This window comes from Castanea sativa, chromosome 3, assembly GCF_040712315.1.
Source record: "Castanea sativa cultivar Marrone di Chiusa Pesio chromosome 3, ASM4071231v1".
NCBI lineage: Eukaryota > Viridiplantae > Streptophyta > Magnoliopsida > Fagales > Fagaceae > Castanea > Castanea sativa.
The window spans coordinates 5,635,419-5,652,551 of NC_134015.1; the positions used below are offsets into that span (position 1 = coordinate 5,635,419).

General features: G+C 36.3%; 2 protein-coding genes and 1 pseudogene across 2 annotated transcripts; all 3 read left to right on the forward strand.

The window, feature by feature from the left end:
* The first annotated feature begins 1,103 nt into the window (after positions 1-1,103).
* On the forward strand, positions 1,104-5,307 carry LOC142628252 (uncharacterized). Its single transcript, XM_075802320.1, has 2 exons — positions 1,104-1,419; positions 3,728-5,307. The coding sequence occupies exon 2, from the start codon at positions 3,728-3,730 to the stop codon at positions 5,219-5,221; it is 1,494 nt and encodes a 497-aa protein (XP_075658435.1). The 5' UTR covers positions 1,104-1,419; the 3' UTR covers positions 5,222-5,307.
* Positions 5,308-12,271: 6,964 nt separating this feature from the next.
* Positions 12,272-13,905, forward strand: LOC142628380 (uncharacterized). Its single transcript, XM_075802492.1, has 2 exons — positions 12,272-12,743; positions 13,238-13,905. Exons 1-2 carry the CDS (start codon positions 12,272-12,274, stop codon positions 13,903-13,905), a joined length of 1,140 nt encoding a protein of 379 aa, XP_075658607.1.
* A 1,815-nt stretch (positions 13,906-15,720) lies between these two features.
* Positions 15,721-16,528, forward strand: LOC142628381 (putative BTB/POZ domain-containing protein At5g13600; annotated as a pseudogene).
* Positions 16,529-17,133: the final 605 nt, after the last annotated feature.

The following is a 17,133-nucleotide window of genomic DNA, read 5'->3' on the forward strand; positions in this document are numbered from 1 at the left end:
TTACTACTAGTTTTTTTGTCAAAAATTTTGTTGGATTGGCTTTGTTGTTTTGAGTTGTACTAACTGACTTGACCTAAGTAAAAATTTGAATAAAAAGGCAAACTTAGCTGCACTTTCTACTTGATATATAGAACAAAGGAAAACTTAGATTTGGGTTTGATACTTTTTAATGAATTATAAGAAATTAAGAATTGACATAAACGGAACAAAGTAATACAAATTATACTTTTAGTTTCAAAAATTGGGAGAAGAATTAAAGACATGGTTCAAAATTTTGTTGTAAAAACATTCTTATTATTTGTTCCTAACTTTTTAGGTTTATTTCCTTTAAATAAAAAAATATCAGAATTTTTTTATTTATTTAAAGAAAAAAAAAAAAAAAAAAACTCGTCTTTAACTCAATAGTTTTGAGTTTAACATTGCCTTCCACTTTTTAGATTCCAAAATATAAAAACAATAATTTATATCTTTAGCTAGAGGAAGTTATTACGGATGGTATTGTCTATATCTTTTTACAAGGGATGAAGAAATCATCTGTCATAACTGCTTTTTGACCCAACCATAATATTATTCATCCCCACCTGCGCCACGCCCATGCCTCTTAAACAATTAGGCCAAAATCCAATTTTCACTCAAAATCCAAACTTCTTTACTTACTTTTGTTAGACACAAAATCAAACACCTCATGTGCAAGTGCTGCTCTCACTCACGCCCAAATTCTGCACATTCTCCTCCTTCCTAAACGTCTGATCCCAACCAAAAGAAGCCTTCAATCTTTTCTTAAATTAAAAACATCGGTGTTTCACATCAAAATCGAGCAATAAAAAAAAATGCTACAAAACTGAAAAAGCAGCAATACTCACGCCTATTTCTATTTCTTTGTTTCTTTTCATCTATATATATATATGATATATAGATTTGGATTCAGCTTACTAGCCCTTTTGTATTGAGTCAGGTTTTTATTTTTCTCTAAACAAATTGGATGTTATCTTGTTTGTGACTCTGTGCATGTGATACAAGAAGATGGAGCAACAACAGCAACTTCTACATTTTTGCGATTCAAAGCATCCCTTGGTCTACCGTGAAGACTAAAGAGGTGGAGAGATTTGTCGTGGGTGCCAAGAATCAATTTTTGGTCCTACCTACTGCTGTCCTGAAGGTGGATGCCCTTGGTACCGTCATCACAAATTATGTGCAGAACTACCCCTTGGGTTGCACCATCCCTTGCACCCATTACATCCTCTTATTCTTTTTGACGAAAAAACTCGTTATCTTGAAGAGAAAGAAAAAAGCAAATGTCAAGTCTGTAAAGAGTCTCGCAGGGAATACACTTATCGCTGTTACCGTTGCAACTTCAACCTTCACATCAAATGTCTTGGCTTGCCACATGAAGTTGAATTCCATGATCACCCACACCAGGTAATGCTAAGTTACGTAAAAATACATCATTGCTACAATAATTATGTAAATTTACACTAATATTACTTATTTTGCATTTAGTTTTTATTCTTTCTTTATATATCTCGAGGATAACAAAAGAGAGTAGATGGTGATTATTATGTATGAAGAAAGATAAATAATTAAAAAAATTAAGAAAATTTTTATATTATAATAAAATATAGTATAAAATAAATAATCTGATGTAGGGTGTTTTGAAAAGTGAATATGTAAAATAAAAAAAGTATGTTCTTATATTAAAATAAACAAAATTTTTTGCGCAAACTAATGTGAATACTTTTAATTTTAGTATTAGATAATGAAGTTCATAACTATAAAGCTAGATAATCATATTACTTCCAAAGGAATCAATAAAGTATAGCAGACCGCATGTAAGATCACAAGAAGATCAAGATACTTATTGATCAAAAAATCTAATTTGTCTAGTGGTTTCAATTTAATTCTTTGCATGCTAGGAATATTCTTGACCTTAATTCCCATAAAAAAAAATCATTAATTGACTAATTGTAAAAGTGGAAGTCTTTGTCTAAGGCCCAAATTGCATGATGTTTCAACTATCACATGTCTGAGTACTATATATAATGTTATCAAATCCTTGTACTTATGTTCATTGGGCAAAATGTCGATTGTTTCTTGCTCAAAAGAATGATTACAATGCAATCAAAATGATGATAATTACTTGTTTACTAGGCCACCATAATATATTGTCTTGAATTTAACAACACCATTAATTACGTAGATCTCTTTGGCTTTGGCACCAATTTTGGTACTGCACTAGCTAGTTGATAAAGTCAATACTATGCTTTGCATATGCTTTACAAAGGAAAGCATTAGCATCTTGTGTGATTATGCCTTGCTTGAGATAGTTGGGCACGTAGGATCATAAGACAAATGCACAACAAGTAATGTTTACCAAACTGCCCAGAGAGGAAGAAAATTATGCATGATGTTTTTTTTTTTTTTTTTTTTAAGGAAACAGTTTTTCTTTCTTTCATTGATGTCACAATTTTTTTTAGAGGAATAGTTAGAAAAGTTTTCACAACCTTTTTCCAAAACTTGTTAAGGTGATAAGTTATTATTGAAACAATATCATTTTCTCATTAACTCATTTTTATGATACATCAATCACAACAAACAATATCAATAATTTTTTTTGAATATTGTAAAATTTGTTTGGATCTTTTGATTTATCACATGTCAAAACCCTTCAAAATAAGAAGTTAGAAAGGAAGTTAAGTGCATATATAGAAATTGAGCCTTACACTGGCCATCACTTTTTAGCCTAAAGAGTGAGAAACTATATGTGACTCACCACTAATTTAAAACACCTTATTACAAATGTCCACGGGCCCAAACTTTAACCATCCTTTCTATAGTTAGGTGTTTAGGACGCTTGAAAGTTCAATATCAAGAAAGGCACATTATTTTTGGCTAAGAATAGCCTACAACTCTTACAAGTTAAAAAGTCTTTCAATTTCCCTAAGCAAGATGAGGAAAATTAGTCTCAAGAATTGGGTGAAGAATTAAAGACATGGATGGAACTTTTGTTGTTAAAGTATTCTTCTTATTTATTCTTAACTTTTTAGATGCATTTCCTGAATAAAAAAAATCATATTTAAAAAAAGAAAAAAAAAATACAATTTCAAAAAATTAGTCTCTATCTCCATATTTTTAAGTTTAACATTGCCTTCCACTTTGAGACTACAAATTTTTTTTTTTAATAATAATAATATCTTTAACTAGAGGAAGTATTGCCTCTATCTTTACAAGAGATGATTTCAACATCTTTCATAACAGTAGTTTTTTGACACAACCATAAAATTATTTATCTCCACCTGGGCCACGCTCATGCCTCTTAAACAATCAGGCCCATATCCAATTTTCATTTAAAATCCAAACTGCTTTACTTGCTTCTTAGACACAGAATCAAACACCTCATGCGCAAGTGCTGCTCTCACTCACGCCCAAATTCTGTACACACTCCTCCTTCCTAAACGTTTGATCCCAACCAAAAGAAGCCTTCAATCTTTTCTTCAATTAAAAACATCGGTGTTTCAAATCAAAATCGAGCAATAAAAAAAATGCTTACAAAACTAAAAAGGCAGCAATTCTCACGCCTACTTCTATTTCTTTGTTTCTTTTCATCTATATATGATATATAGATTTGGATTCAGCTTACTAGCCCTGATGTATTGAGTCACATGTTTATTTTTCTCTAAACAAATTGGATGTTATTTTGTTTGTGACTCTGTGCATGTGATACAATAAGATGGAGCAACAACAGCAACTTCTACATTTTTGCGATTCAAATCATCCCTTGGTCTACCTTCCAGACTACAGAGGTGGAGCTACTTGTTGTGGGTGCCAAGAATCAATTTATGGTCCTACCTACTTATGTCCAAATTTCGAATGCAATAGTTCCTACATGCATCATAAATCATGTGCGGAAGTACCTCTTGGGTTGCACCATCCCTTGCACCCATTACATCCTCTTATTCTTTTTGACGAAAAAACTGGTTATCTTGAGAAAGAAAAGAGCAGATGCCAAGTCTGTAATGAATCTCGGGAAGAATACACCTATCGCTGTTACCGTTGCGACTTCAACCTTCACATCAAATGTGCTGTTTTGCAACTTGAAGTTGAATTCCACGACCACCCATTGACTCCCTTTTGGAAGGGGATCACGTTCACTTGCGACATATGCGGCAAAGAAGACAAGGGCCGGCCCTATCTTTGTGCCACATGCTGTTTTTTTATTCATAGAAGTTGCACTTCTTTCCGACGCAGACTCAAGGTTGTACGTCACAAACATCCCCTCCACATCACCCATTCTTCTTTTGAACTCCGTGAATCCGACTCCCGATTTTGTCAACTCTGTGTTCAAAAGGTGGACACGCGCTACGGCCTTTATTATTGCTCCAAATGCGATTTCGTTGCCCACCTCAATTGCGCTATAGACAAGAGAAACAGGGAGGACATAAATTTGCTGGAACTTAAAGATGGGGAGAACGAAGATGAAGAGCTGGATCAATTTGTTGAGTCAGTGGCAGCTTACAAAGTCAAAAAAATCAAAGTGGGAGAGGACGGAACTGAAATAGCCACAGAAATTAAACACTTCAGTCATGAGCATGACTTAAAGCTTACTGATGAGGAGGTTCACAATAATGAAAAATGCGATGGGTGTATAAGAGCCATTTTCCCTCCTTTTTATAGTTGTGCCAATTGTAGCTTCTTTCTTCATAAATCTTGTGCTAATTTACCAATGAAAAAGCGAAACCCACTTCATCGCCACCCACTCACCCTCCGAAAACCGCCCTACCATATCTGGTGTAAAGCCTGTTACCAGGATTGTAATGGCTTTTTGTACACTTGTGAGTCATGCAACTTTGATCTTGATGTTCAATGTAGTTTGGTCCCACAAATCCTTACCCATGAAGGTCATAAGCACCAACTCATCCTCTCCTACACAAGCTTTAAACAAAGGTGCAGTAGTTGTGATTATGAAAGAAATCTCGTATTCCGTTGTACCACTTGTGAATTTGCACTTGACTTTAAATGTGCGACACTACCACAAACCACAAGGTACGAACAACATGAGCATCCCTTCACTCTCAATTATGCAGCTGAAGATGACTCAGGTGAATATTATTGTGATATTTGTGAAGAAGAACGAAACCCAAACTATTGGTTCTACTACTGTGTAGATTGCACTTATCCTGCACATCCCAAATGTATTCTCGGGGAATATCCAAATAAGAAATAAGGAGGCTCTTAAACATTTGATTGTTACCGACACCCCCTTACTTTCATTGAGGAAACTAAAGATCACCCTACATGTCACAAATGTAGTCTTCCTTGCAAAGAGTTGATCTATCAATGCGCCCCATGTAATTTCCATATCCACTTTTATTGTGCATAGAAAGGACAAATGTAGTTTTAATTCTAATTTTTACATTTTCCTTTTGGGTGGAGCATTAATTTTTTATTGCTTAATCGAATGTGTTATTATGGCTGTCAAAAATGGGTCTCCTTCACCTTTTCTAACATTATGTTAAGGTAGTTAGTGTGAATTTCTGTTTATATCCAAATAAGTCATCTTTCCATTTTATTCTTGACATTACTTACATCATTAGTTTAGTTTTATATATTTTTGCAATCATCCTGTAGTCAAAATCTGCAACTCTAGGAGTAAAAACTCTGAATTTAACAAACAGTCATTCATTTATGCATTTTAAACTTCCCAACTAGATTTGATCCTATGTAGTTTTATGTTTTATTTTACTAATGATTCTGTGATTAGTATTTCCTTATCTACTCCTATATTTTGTCTTTTAAAAGACCATATATACCCTGAATCGTTTCCTATGATGTTTCTTTCTCATGTTTTATTGATGGAGTTCATAGTTAGGCTAAGTACTGTTCCAAGTGATTGTTTGATTTGGAGCAGTCTGTTGTTGCAGCATAGAAGAGATATATTACTTCGTTTTAGGAGCTGTACTTGTAAATTGAACCATTCTGTTGTATGGGCAATAGATCAAGCTATGATGTTTGAGGATTGTTTCTCTATCAGAGTTGGGAAAGTTGTATCAGTTGAGTTTGATCCATGTTAGAACTGGCGTGGTTACCTTTAGTTTTATAAATTTATCTCAAAGGACCTCCAATTTTTATGCACCAATGATCCAATTAGTTCAGAAGCATATCTACTTGTTAGGTACCATCCCTCTACTTGTTAGCTACCATCCCTCATTTGTGACCATTTTGATGTATGTAGTGTGCGGGTAGTTGCCATGCATAGTTGCACAAATCCACATGCATATTCACTTCTATAAACATTAACCATGAAAGGATGAACCTGATTCTATAAAATTCATTGTAGACATACATTGCATTTGAATACCGTCTTAAGCATATATCTGATTTTATGCTTTCCCTTTAGCTTACTATAGAAAGAACAAATGTGGTTTTAATTTTAATTTTTATATTTTCCTATTGAGTTGAACTTTAGTTTTTTATTGTTAAACCTAATGTGTTATTAGGGCTGTCCACTAGTGTTGTTCACTAATGGAAGCCAAGTTGCTGCCTCATTAGTAAAATAATAAACAACCTTCAAATTCAGCAACCGGAGATAAGTTTCACTCTTTCTCTCTCTCTCCCTCTTTTTTTTCTGATTTCCTTTGTTTTGTCTTTTGTTTTTTTGGTGGAATTGTGATGGTTTTTGGCTGATCTGCTTTAGGTGGGTTCGTTTGGGTGTTTTGAACAACATTTGAGTGGATTATGGGTGAATGAGTGATTGGGAGTTGGAACATTTGCCTACTGCTGATGACATGACCATTCTGGAGTTTTTGCTGGTGTTTCATTCTGAGGGTATCCTACCAGTTTGACAAAAGGTCTTATAGACCTCTAGTCTCAAGTTGCATCAATAAATATACAACCAAGTAAGGCTGATAACTTCAAAAATTCCTTCTTTTTTATTTTTATGATAAATTTACCTATTATTTTGTTGCAATAAAAATTATTAGTTATATGGTTATACCTAACTTACAAATTCTCTGAAGGTATATGAAATTTCTTAGAAGTAATTGCCAGTAAAAATGTGAGGTTGGACTTTTCTTCTAAAAGACGTCTACTATTTTTGTTAAATAATAGCCAATTTACCGAAATGCAACTTATTGCATCCTTAAGTGTGGAGAAATTCTCTTAAATGGAGGTGCAGTTGTTTTCATCAAAATAACTCCTGAAATGAAGAATATAAGTTTCAAAAACATGTGAAATGTAAAGTTATGTATGGTTATATGATGTACTGTTTCATATATTCATTGTGTCTATATAGTGTTTTTATTACTAGACATAATAAGGGTCTGTTTGGAATTCACTTATTTTACTGAAACTGAAATTTTTTTGCTAAAAGTACTGTAGATAAAGGTAAAAGTTAGTTGAAATAGTACAGTGAAACCCATGAATAGTATCAAAAAGTGCAGTGGAGCCCATAAATAGTAGCAAAAATAAGCTGAATAGTAAAATAAGTTGGCAAAAATAATTTTTGCCAAACACACACTAAGTAGAATTCATCTGAGATTTTACTCTGTGCTTACTCATGATGAAAAGCCCACTAGTTGAAAAACATTTTGTAATTTAGCATTGTGTTAATTTTTTCAAATGATAACAGCATGCTATTGTGTAATCTTTTAGTTTTCCATTATATATATCTGACTAGTAAGGTCCTAAGGTGTCAACATTGAAATTGATATAGTAGTGTAGCTCTTGTTATGTTGCAACAATCCAGACTACAATTAGAGTTTTTCAGTTGTTCAAGTTTGATGTTTGTGGATAACAATGATGGGTCATAGTCATACACTGCCCATTATCTGGCTACGAATGTTGGCACTTTTAAGGTGGGTTTGTCTTTGATTGAAAAGTCTAAGACGGAGGAGTTAGGTGAATAATGGAAGAAGCAGGGGAAACAATATGATCATTATCACTTGAAGTAGAATGCTTTGAAGAGAGAACAGAAAAAAGGTTATACTGGATCTGGGTAATGGGGTTGATCAGAATAAATATAATGGAGAACAAGAGCTATTCTTGTCTTAAGTATTTCTGCTTGGCAGAGTTCTTTAAGTTTGGATGCTATGAGAGCTTAGATGGTGAAGATGGTTTGTGGTTTGATAGAAGCCTTAAAGATAGAGGAGTTAGATAACAGTACAAGAAATAACAATGTTAAAAAATTCTTACTTGCCAATGAGTTATAGGTAAATTTTAGTGCAGCCTGGCCGGTAGGCATTCTTCTTGATGCTCCCATAATGAGGTACAGTACCCTGTAGTGGGCTGAGTACATTCTTCCACAGCTCACTTATCATTTGGTTCCTCATGGACTTACCCGTGGACTTGATCGCCATTTACAGACCACAACATTTCCTAGTAATTTCTCTTGTAATAATAGTAACATATTCTGGCTCAAACTAGATCTCCTGCATTCTGCACAAACGAGTTCCAAGCCTCTTCTTCATTCAGAAAATCTGCCATGACATCTTGATTGGTCATCATTTGCCTATGCACTCCAAAGATTGTGCTGTTAGTAGGATCTTACAGTTAGCTTGGTCATCGTTTTGTGGAATTCCCACTATGCAAAAATTAATCTTGTAGGGTCAGAATTTCATAATGTTAGAGAATAAACTAAATGGTATGGTCTCTGAATGCTAGTAGAAACCAAGGGCATTGTAAATAAAAATGACAACCCAAAAAAGAAGACTTGGCATGAGATGAAAAATAATTGAGAGAGCGCTCAATAATGGAGTCTCAACTCAACTTTGTAAATACTAACAAAGAAGGCCAGAAAATGAAGAATCATTTTGAATATGATGTTGGTGAACTTGATTAGAGGTATGTTTGCTTAAGTGGTTTGTGGAGCATAATGAATTAATGAGCCTACTAGCATTGATTCGCTTGGTATTTAGTAAAACTATCAAATTGAATGAAGTGCGTATATATTTACATTGTTAGTAATAACTTTCAAAAGTAATACTATGGTTGTTTGACACATATGATGCTTGAAATTTTATGCTATTCGCTTATGTCAGGAAAGAATGCTATTTGCAGTTGCACACTACGCTATACACTTGTTTTTCACACCCAATTCCTTCATTTCATGTTAAAACAGAGATCGCATTTCCTTGAATTTCTAAACTAATATTTTTTCCTTTGTTACTCAAAGTTTGAAATTGAAGTGAGTTGAAGAGCTTCTCATTTTAGCTCATTCTATAATGACTTGGTACTTAGATCATGTCATAATCACATACATGCTATAAAATGCTATTCTAATTTATATTGGGACCCTTTTTTCCTCCCTTTTGTGAAATAGTATGTGGATTATTATGTGGCCATTTAATTCTTAAGGCCTGATATCCAATATGGTCTTGCGTTTTTAGTTTTGAACCACGGTGACCTATTGGATTTGGACACAAGGTGTCCTCCTTTGGGCACTTTGGTGGTGGGCACTTTGGATGTTACTTTTTCTACTAATATTAGAAGATGGTGCATGCTAATTTATGTTGAGATTGACACCCTGAGATGTTTATATGTCATTGGCTATAGAAATTGAGATATGACATTTGAGCATGTGAGATATGATTTTTGGGTTCTCTAAGGGTGTCTCACAAAGTTAGTGAGCATTTTCATGGGGAATTGCACTCTTTCGTTCATATAAAGTGGTGGCTGTTTGATCAGCTGGAATTTGGACTGTCTCTTGCTGAAAGAAGTTCTTATTTGCTAATGATTAATAGAGTTGTATCTTGGTGTATTGGTTAGAACTTCTATTCTTTTGAAGGGTGCAGCATGGATTTTTCTGGGACTGTTCCAAATATGTTAGCAATCCTTTATCCTATCAAAGTTAAGAATTGATGAATTATTCATACAAATTCTTGCTAAACGGTTGTCTGTCTTTTACCAGTCAAGTGTCTTTAATGTTTGTTGTGAGTAATAAGATCAAACCAAGGTCAATGCTTTGTTGGACCTAAACGTATTCTAAGCTCTCTTGGTTTTTAAAACTTGGTACATTAGATTATATGCAATTTTTAAAGGGCATCTGCATCATGAAGTTTGAATTGCAATCAAAATCAGTGGCCAGCAGTAATTTCATGTATGCAGCAGCAGGGCAGAAAATGCAGCTGGGGCATTTGCAGCTGAATTGGGTGATGTTTTTAGTGACATATCAGTGTATTCATTGGAGTTTAGTTGATTGTAATAATTAGTACACATGCATGTATTAGGTGATAGATACAACTGTAACTAATTCTGTTACAGAAGTTAATTACAGCAGTAACCACTTAGCAAGGCTTGGCTGTTTGTGTGGCTAGTAGTATAAATAGCTGTAATTCCAATTGTAAATCAGTTTTGTTGATAAATAAGAATTTCCTTTAGCCTTGTGTGCTAATAGTTAGAGATGAGTTCTATGTAGAGTGTTGTCCACCTATAAGCTTCTCTAAGCATCTCTCACTTCCTTTTTAGACTAAAGCCTAGTTAACCAACTCTATTACCTGCACCATCATCCTAACCCCATGATGATTGGTTCTTATTATATATTCACATAAGAAGAAGAAAAGATGAAACTATCTAATGACTGGTACAACTTTTTTTTTTTTAATGAGATATTTTTTTTCATTGGTTGAGTGATTTGCTCTAATGCAATATAAAAGTTAACACTTGGAGAAAGATGATTTAGTGTCTCTCTATAAGTGGATGAGATGGTAGAACATATATACCATCAAGGTGTTGGCTTAATTCTATCCACGCTTTTCACCTATATGTTAAATGCCAGCAGATGGAAAAAGGAAGCAGACCTTCTTAATGACATAACCACTTCAAACCAAATATTACACAATACACAATCTCAGTCAGGAGGCCAGCGCGGTGCTTAAGTCTATCACATGCCTGATTTGATATATAAAGAATAAATCCTATCAATTTGTACGTTCAGAAGGAAACCGTACCACATTAAAATCACCTCCCACACACCAAGGCACATCCCACCAACTACAAACGCCAGATAACTCCTCCCATAAGAAACATCTATCTCTATCACAATTGGGTCCATAAACACCAGTGAAAGCCCAAACAAACTGATCCACCACATTTTTGAATTTACGGGGGGCGAAGCGGCCCACCGCTTCCTCCACCTTCTCCACAACCCTGTTGTCCCACATCAATAACACCCCACCTGAAGCACCCACAGAGCCTAAGTAGAGCCAATCCACATGTTGACCTCCCCACAAACTACAAATGACGCCTCTATTAATCAGCTCCATCTTAGTTTCTTGCAAACAAACAATATCCGCTTTCCACATACGGATCAAATTTCTAACAGAAGACGCTTATCCGCTCATTCAACCCCTCTCACATTCCATGAAACAATTCTTAGATTCATTTAAGCACTACCACGGCCCGCTCCCTAGCAGCACTCTTACTCCTTTCGACTCATTCTCCTCACCCAAAGAACACAATAAATTCTTTAATTCACGATGTCCTTTATGCCCGGCCTTAACCATCTTCCTCTGTGAGACTACATCAACCATCCTCTTTTTTCTTCGAGTTTCTAAAGCTAAGAGCAACACATTACTTGTTCTTGAAAACCCTCGGCGAGGTCCCAACGGATCTTTGGAAAGCTTTAATTCTATTAGTTACCCATTGAGACAATTTGGTATTATCTACATCCACGTAGCCCCTACTCTCCTCGATCGCCTCAGTTGCGGGGATTTCCATAACCCCTGGATTATTCATTGCCCGAAGGTGCCACTTCTAGCGGTTCACCTAAAAAGTCCCAATTCAACAAACCCTCCTCGAGTCCCAATCTTTGCCCTCGACCCAACCTCGGAGTCAACATAGCCCACAACACCATCACTCTCGAATCCCGACTAACAATTTGTCCTCGTTAACAAGAGAAGCCATTCTGGATTGATTACACCCTCGAAGCATGCGCGTCGGACACGGAAATAGGAGAACGAAAAGGCGAGAGCGGAATAACTATTTTCCTCCCATCAGAAGTTCAAGCATCCAATCTTTGGAATTACCCCATGTTCTACTCAAATTTCCAACATAATCACTAATTCTAGGACCAAAATCAAGTGGTGCTACGGTGGAAAGCTGTTCTGTCTTCTCCGAACCCACTGCTTGCTGAGAAGACTTTACCGAATCAGCCTCGAAAATCACCTCTTCCGACCCCATACCAGCCGCTACACTCGTCGGAGAACTAAAATCACCTCTTCCGACCCCATACCCCATACCAGCCTCGAAAATCACCTCTTCCGACCCCATACCAGCCGCTATGGTGGATGGAGAGTTATCCACAGATCAAGGGATCATTGAGGGGAGCATTTCTCTTTTCTATAGGCAATTATACTCTGAGAATGAGGTCCACAGACCTCTCTTGGATGAGGTTGTCTTTTCCAGCATTTCTAGGGAAGAGGCCAACTGGCTAGACAGACCCTTTATTGAGGATGAAGTTTTTAGAGTGGTCCAAGATTTCAATGGTGATAAAGCGCCTGGTCCGGATGGTTTTACAATGGCATTTTTTCAGTCTTGTTGGGGTTTGATGAAAACGGATATTATTGATGTGTTTCATAAATTTCATGGCCATGCGGTGTTTGAAAAGTGTATCATTGCTACTTTCCTTGCTCTCATTCCCAAGAAAATTGATCTTGTGGATGTTAAAGACTTTAGGCCTATTAGTTTGGTGGGAGGGTTGTACAAGATCATTGCTAAGGTGTTAGCCAATCGTATGCGAAGGGTGGTTCACGGTATTATTTCGGAATCTCGGGGAACGCCTTCTTGAAAGGTCGTCGGATTTTTGGATTGTCCTTATTGCTTCGAGTGTTTAGACGGTAGATTGAAGGCGGGGGTTCGGGGGTATTGTGCGTTTGGATATCGAGAAAGCTTACGACCATGTGAATTGGGAGTTTCTCTTGTTTTTGTTGCGGCAATGTGGTTTTTCGGACAAGTGGAGAAGGTGGATCGGGTGTTGTATATCAGTTAAATTCTCCATTTTGATCAATGGTAGCCACTTCGACTTTTTTGGGAGTTCTAGAGGTCGAGGCAAGGTGATCGCTTTCCCCTTTTCTCTTTGATCTTGTCATGGAGGCGTTGGGCCGTATGTTGGGTCTTTGCTACGGCGGCGGGACGGTTTTACGGCATCTCAGTGGGGAAAGCAAATGTTACCTTGTTGACTGTGTCTCATTTTTTGTTTCCGGAAGATACTCTTGTTTTTAATGATGCGATAGCAGTCATATAATAGCTTTGCGCGGGATTCTTTCTAGATTTGAGGAGGTGTCAGGGCTAAAAATTAATCTAGGTAAGTCTGAGTTGGTTCCAATTGGAGATGTGCCTAATCTGCATGAGCTAGTGGAGATTTTGGGTTGTAGAGAGTCTACTCTTCCGCTAAAATATTTAGGTCTTCCGTTGGGTGCTACCTTTAGAGATAAGACGGTTTGGAATCCTATTTTGGAGAAGATGGAGCGAAGGCTAGCTGGATGGAAGAGATTGTATTTATCTAAGGGGGGCAAGGTTACCCTTATTAAGAGTACTCTCTCTAGCTTGCCTACTTATTTTCTTTCTCTCCTTCCTATCCCAGTTAAGGTGGCTAAGCGGATGGAGGAATTACAAAGAAATTTTCTTTGGAATGGTATTGGTGACGATCGTAAACTTCATTTAGTGAATTGGTCTAAGGTCTGTAGGCCAGTGAAGAATGGAGGGCTAGGCATTCGGTGCTTGAGAAGGTTTAATTCTGCCCTTCTAGCCAAATGGTTGTGGCGTTATGGTGAGGAGAATGATGCCCTTTGGAGAAGGGTCATTGGGGCGAAGTATGGGAATGACTGGGGTGGTTGGTGTACAAAATGCGTAATGCAGGGCTTATGGTGTTTGTTTGTGGAAGTCCATTCGAAGGGGTTGGCTGAATTTTTCTAAGTTCCTTCGGTATGATGTGGGTGATGGTACTCGTGTGAAGTTTTGGGTTGATGTGTGGTGTGGGGATAGTCCTCTTAAGGAGGCGTTTCCAGTTATACATTATTAGTAGGACAAGGATACTTCGGTCTACGATGTTATGTGCTATGCAAATGGGAGTATTTTTTGGAACCTACAATTTCGCCGTTTTGTGAATGATCAAGAGTCACACTCTTTGGATTCGTGTATGGCTTTAATCTATTCCACAAAGGTGCGGGGTGTAGGTTCGACAAGCTTTGTTGGAAGCTAGCCGGCGGTAGTGGTTTTGTGGTGAGTGGGTATTATCACTCCCTTTCTCCTCCCCCTTTGCCACTCCCTTCCCTTGGAAAATGATATGGCAATCGAAGGTTCCCCGGGTTGCTTTTTCTTGGACTGCTGCTTTCTAAGCAAGATTCTTACTATTGATAATCTTCGGAAAAGGCACTTTGTTGTCCTTGAGTGGTGTTTTATGTGTAAAAGGTGTGGGGAATGTTGATCATCTCCTCCTTCCTTTGTCCTATAGCTTTTGAGATGTGGTGTATGGTCTTTTGCTTGTTTGGTATTTGTTGGGTGATGCCGCAAAGGGTAGTGGATCTATTGGATTGTTGGGCTTGCAATTTCAGGCATCATCACAATATAGTGATTTGGAGGATGGTGCCGCACTGTTTGATGTGGTGTATCTGGCGGGAACGGAATTCTAGAAGTTTTGAGGGTCGCGATCGGTCCATTCTTGAGATTAAGTCTTTTTTCTTTTTTACTCTTCTGGAATGGTGTTTAGTTTTACCATCTTTTTCTTGTCTTTCCCTTCCTATTTTGCTTGATCATTGTAATTTGGTTTCTTGATGTTTTTGCCTCTTTAGTACATTTCCTATGTACGGGGCTGTGTTCTTCTCTAATATATTTTTATCGTTACTTATCAAAAAAAAAATATATATGTATGTGCAGGTTTGTGTGAGCAACAAGAAATATACAACAAGTGAAGCTTCAGACTAAGAATGACATATTAGTTTGACATCCTAGGAAAAGATATGCTTACAGTGGGAAGGAAAAGTCTTGATAGAGTAAATTTCATTTGTGGGTCAATATCTGGTGGGAAGCGTAACAGATGTGTCATTTTTCCAGCTTGGTTGCTGAAGAAACCAGGACCGGTAAAAAAAAAACCCCTCCCCACCTCTCTCTTTCAAGATATCCTACTCTCAATGCATACATTTATATGGAATGTCAATGGTGTACTTGTGATTATAGTTACACACACATGATCTTTTTATGGCAAAGAGTCCCATTTATTCATATTTGCACAAAGTGCACTCAATTACTCTATTCTTAATAAAGGATGAAGAATCAATCTTTCTTTGTGTGACAAATTTATAATTGACTTTAAGCCCTTAGAATCTTCATTACAAATATTGACTCATGTAGATGGTTTGCTTCCATATGGTGTCTTATATTCAGTCAAAGAAAAACAAAAATGGCAGATGGATGAATTCATTCTCCTTTGTTGTTGCATTGAAAACCATGTTATATTGTTTGTATCCCAAACTAAAATTTTTAAGACCTTAACTATTGCATCTTAATTGCTTTTACTTAATATTTGAATCAACTCAACTAAGCCTTAATCCCAAGTAAATCTAATGTCCAAAGCTGAGGCCTTTCTTAACTTCTTAATTTTTACAGAGTTACAACTCATGGATAGATGCTCAAAAGCAATTGCCTGGAAGGCCTGCATAAATCCAAAAGAACTTAGTTTTGGTGATGATTATGTACAGGACTTGAATTTTCTAGCAAATAATGTTATGAATTCAAAACTTGAAGACAAACTTAATTTTTACGGAGTTACAACTAATGGAAGGATGCTCAAAAGCAATTTCCTTGAAGACTTGCATAAATCTAAAAGAACTTAGTTTTGGTGATGATTATGTACAAGACTTGAATTTTTTAGCAAATGATGTTGTGAACTCAAAACTTGAAGACAAACTTGATAATTGGTGGTTTGGAGATGTATCAATTCTTTAAATAGATCAATTTAATGAAGTCATTCAAACTATTAAAAGTAAAGGGCTGAGATCACAGTTTGTAGGATCATGAAGAGCTCATTGGTGCAAAATGCTTTCTTGAATCATTTTTGGGCTTCACAATTTGGCTCCCAAACATCTAAACCCACAATTACAAAGAGTTACAACTAAATGCTTGTTTAATGTGCTCCATGTGGCAAAAATTTTAGTTTTTTGCAATTTTCTCTACACCTATGCTAGAAAGAATTGATTCCATGTTGGAGCTGTGTCATCTTCCAGATCTCTTGGTTAAGAATTATGGAGACAATGATGTTGTGGGCATTGTTATAAGGGTGGTTGAATCTTATGTTTATTTTCTTTCAAGCAAACCCGCACCAAAAATATTTGCTATTGGAAGATTTATAGATGGTTATCTTATGCTAGTTGCAGGGGATGAGAACCTCAGTGCTATAAGTTTTTAGTCACTTGCAGAATCAATGCCAAAAGATGATCAGCAGTGTGATAAAACCTATATACTCTATAGAACCATTGACATGTATCTCAATGTATGGAATGTTGAAGTTGGTTTAAAAGAAAAAACACATGTGCTTGCATAGCTATTGAGTCTTATATGTGTCATGGTTATGACTGTTTAGCCCAAAGAATAAGAGATATGGAAGAAGTAAAGTGGACTGAAAACTTGGTTAATTTTTAATATCTTAACACAAATGTCCACAAGCCCAAACTCCTACCATCCTTCATACAGTAATATGCTCAGTGTGTGGTTGAGTACCCTCTCGGCCAAGCCTGAACTACGCCTAAAAATTCAATATTCAGAAGCTTGGGCTCAGGATTTTTGGCTAGGAATGGGCTACACCATGTAAGTTGTAACTCTTTTAGACTCCTCTAAAGAAAATGTGGAAAACTATGCATTAGGCCCATTGACTTTCAAGTCCTTTAGTCATTCACTCTAACCCCAATCCAAGTACTTTGGAAGAGTGACATTTATCTCATATTCCCTTCACCTTAGTAGCTAAATCAAATGAGTTAAATAAATCTCAAGAGACAAAGTAACTCCTTTAGGGATGAGCATGCATTACTATAAATAAATAAAAAATAAAAAGAATTTGCTGTTATATTGCATCTCCATAAATTATCTAGACTTTAGAGGTAAATAAATAAAGATCTCTAAAATAGATTGGTTACAAATTTATTTTATTCA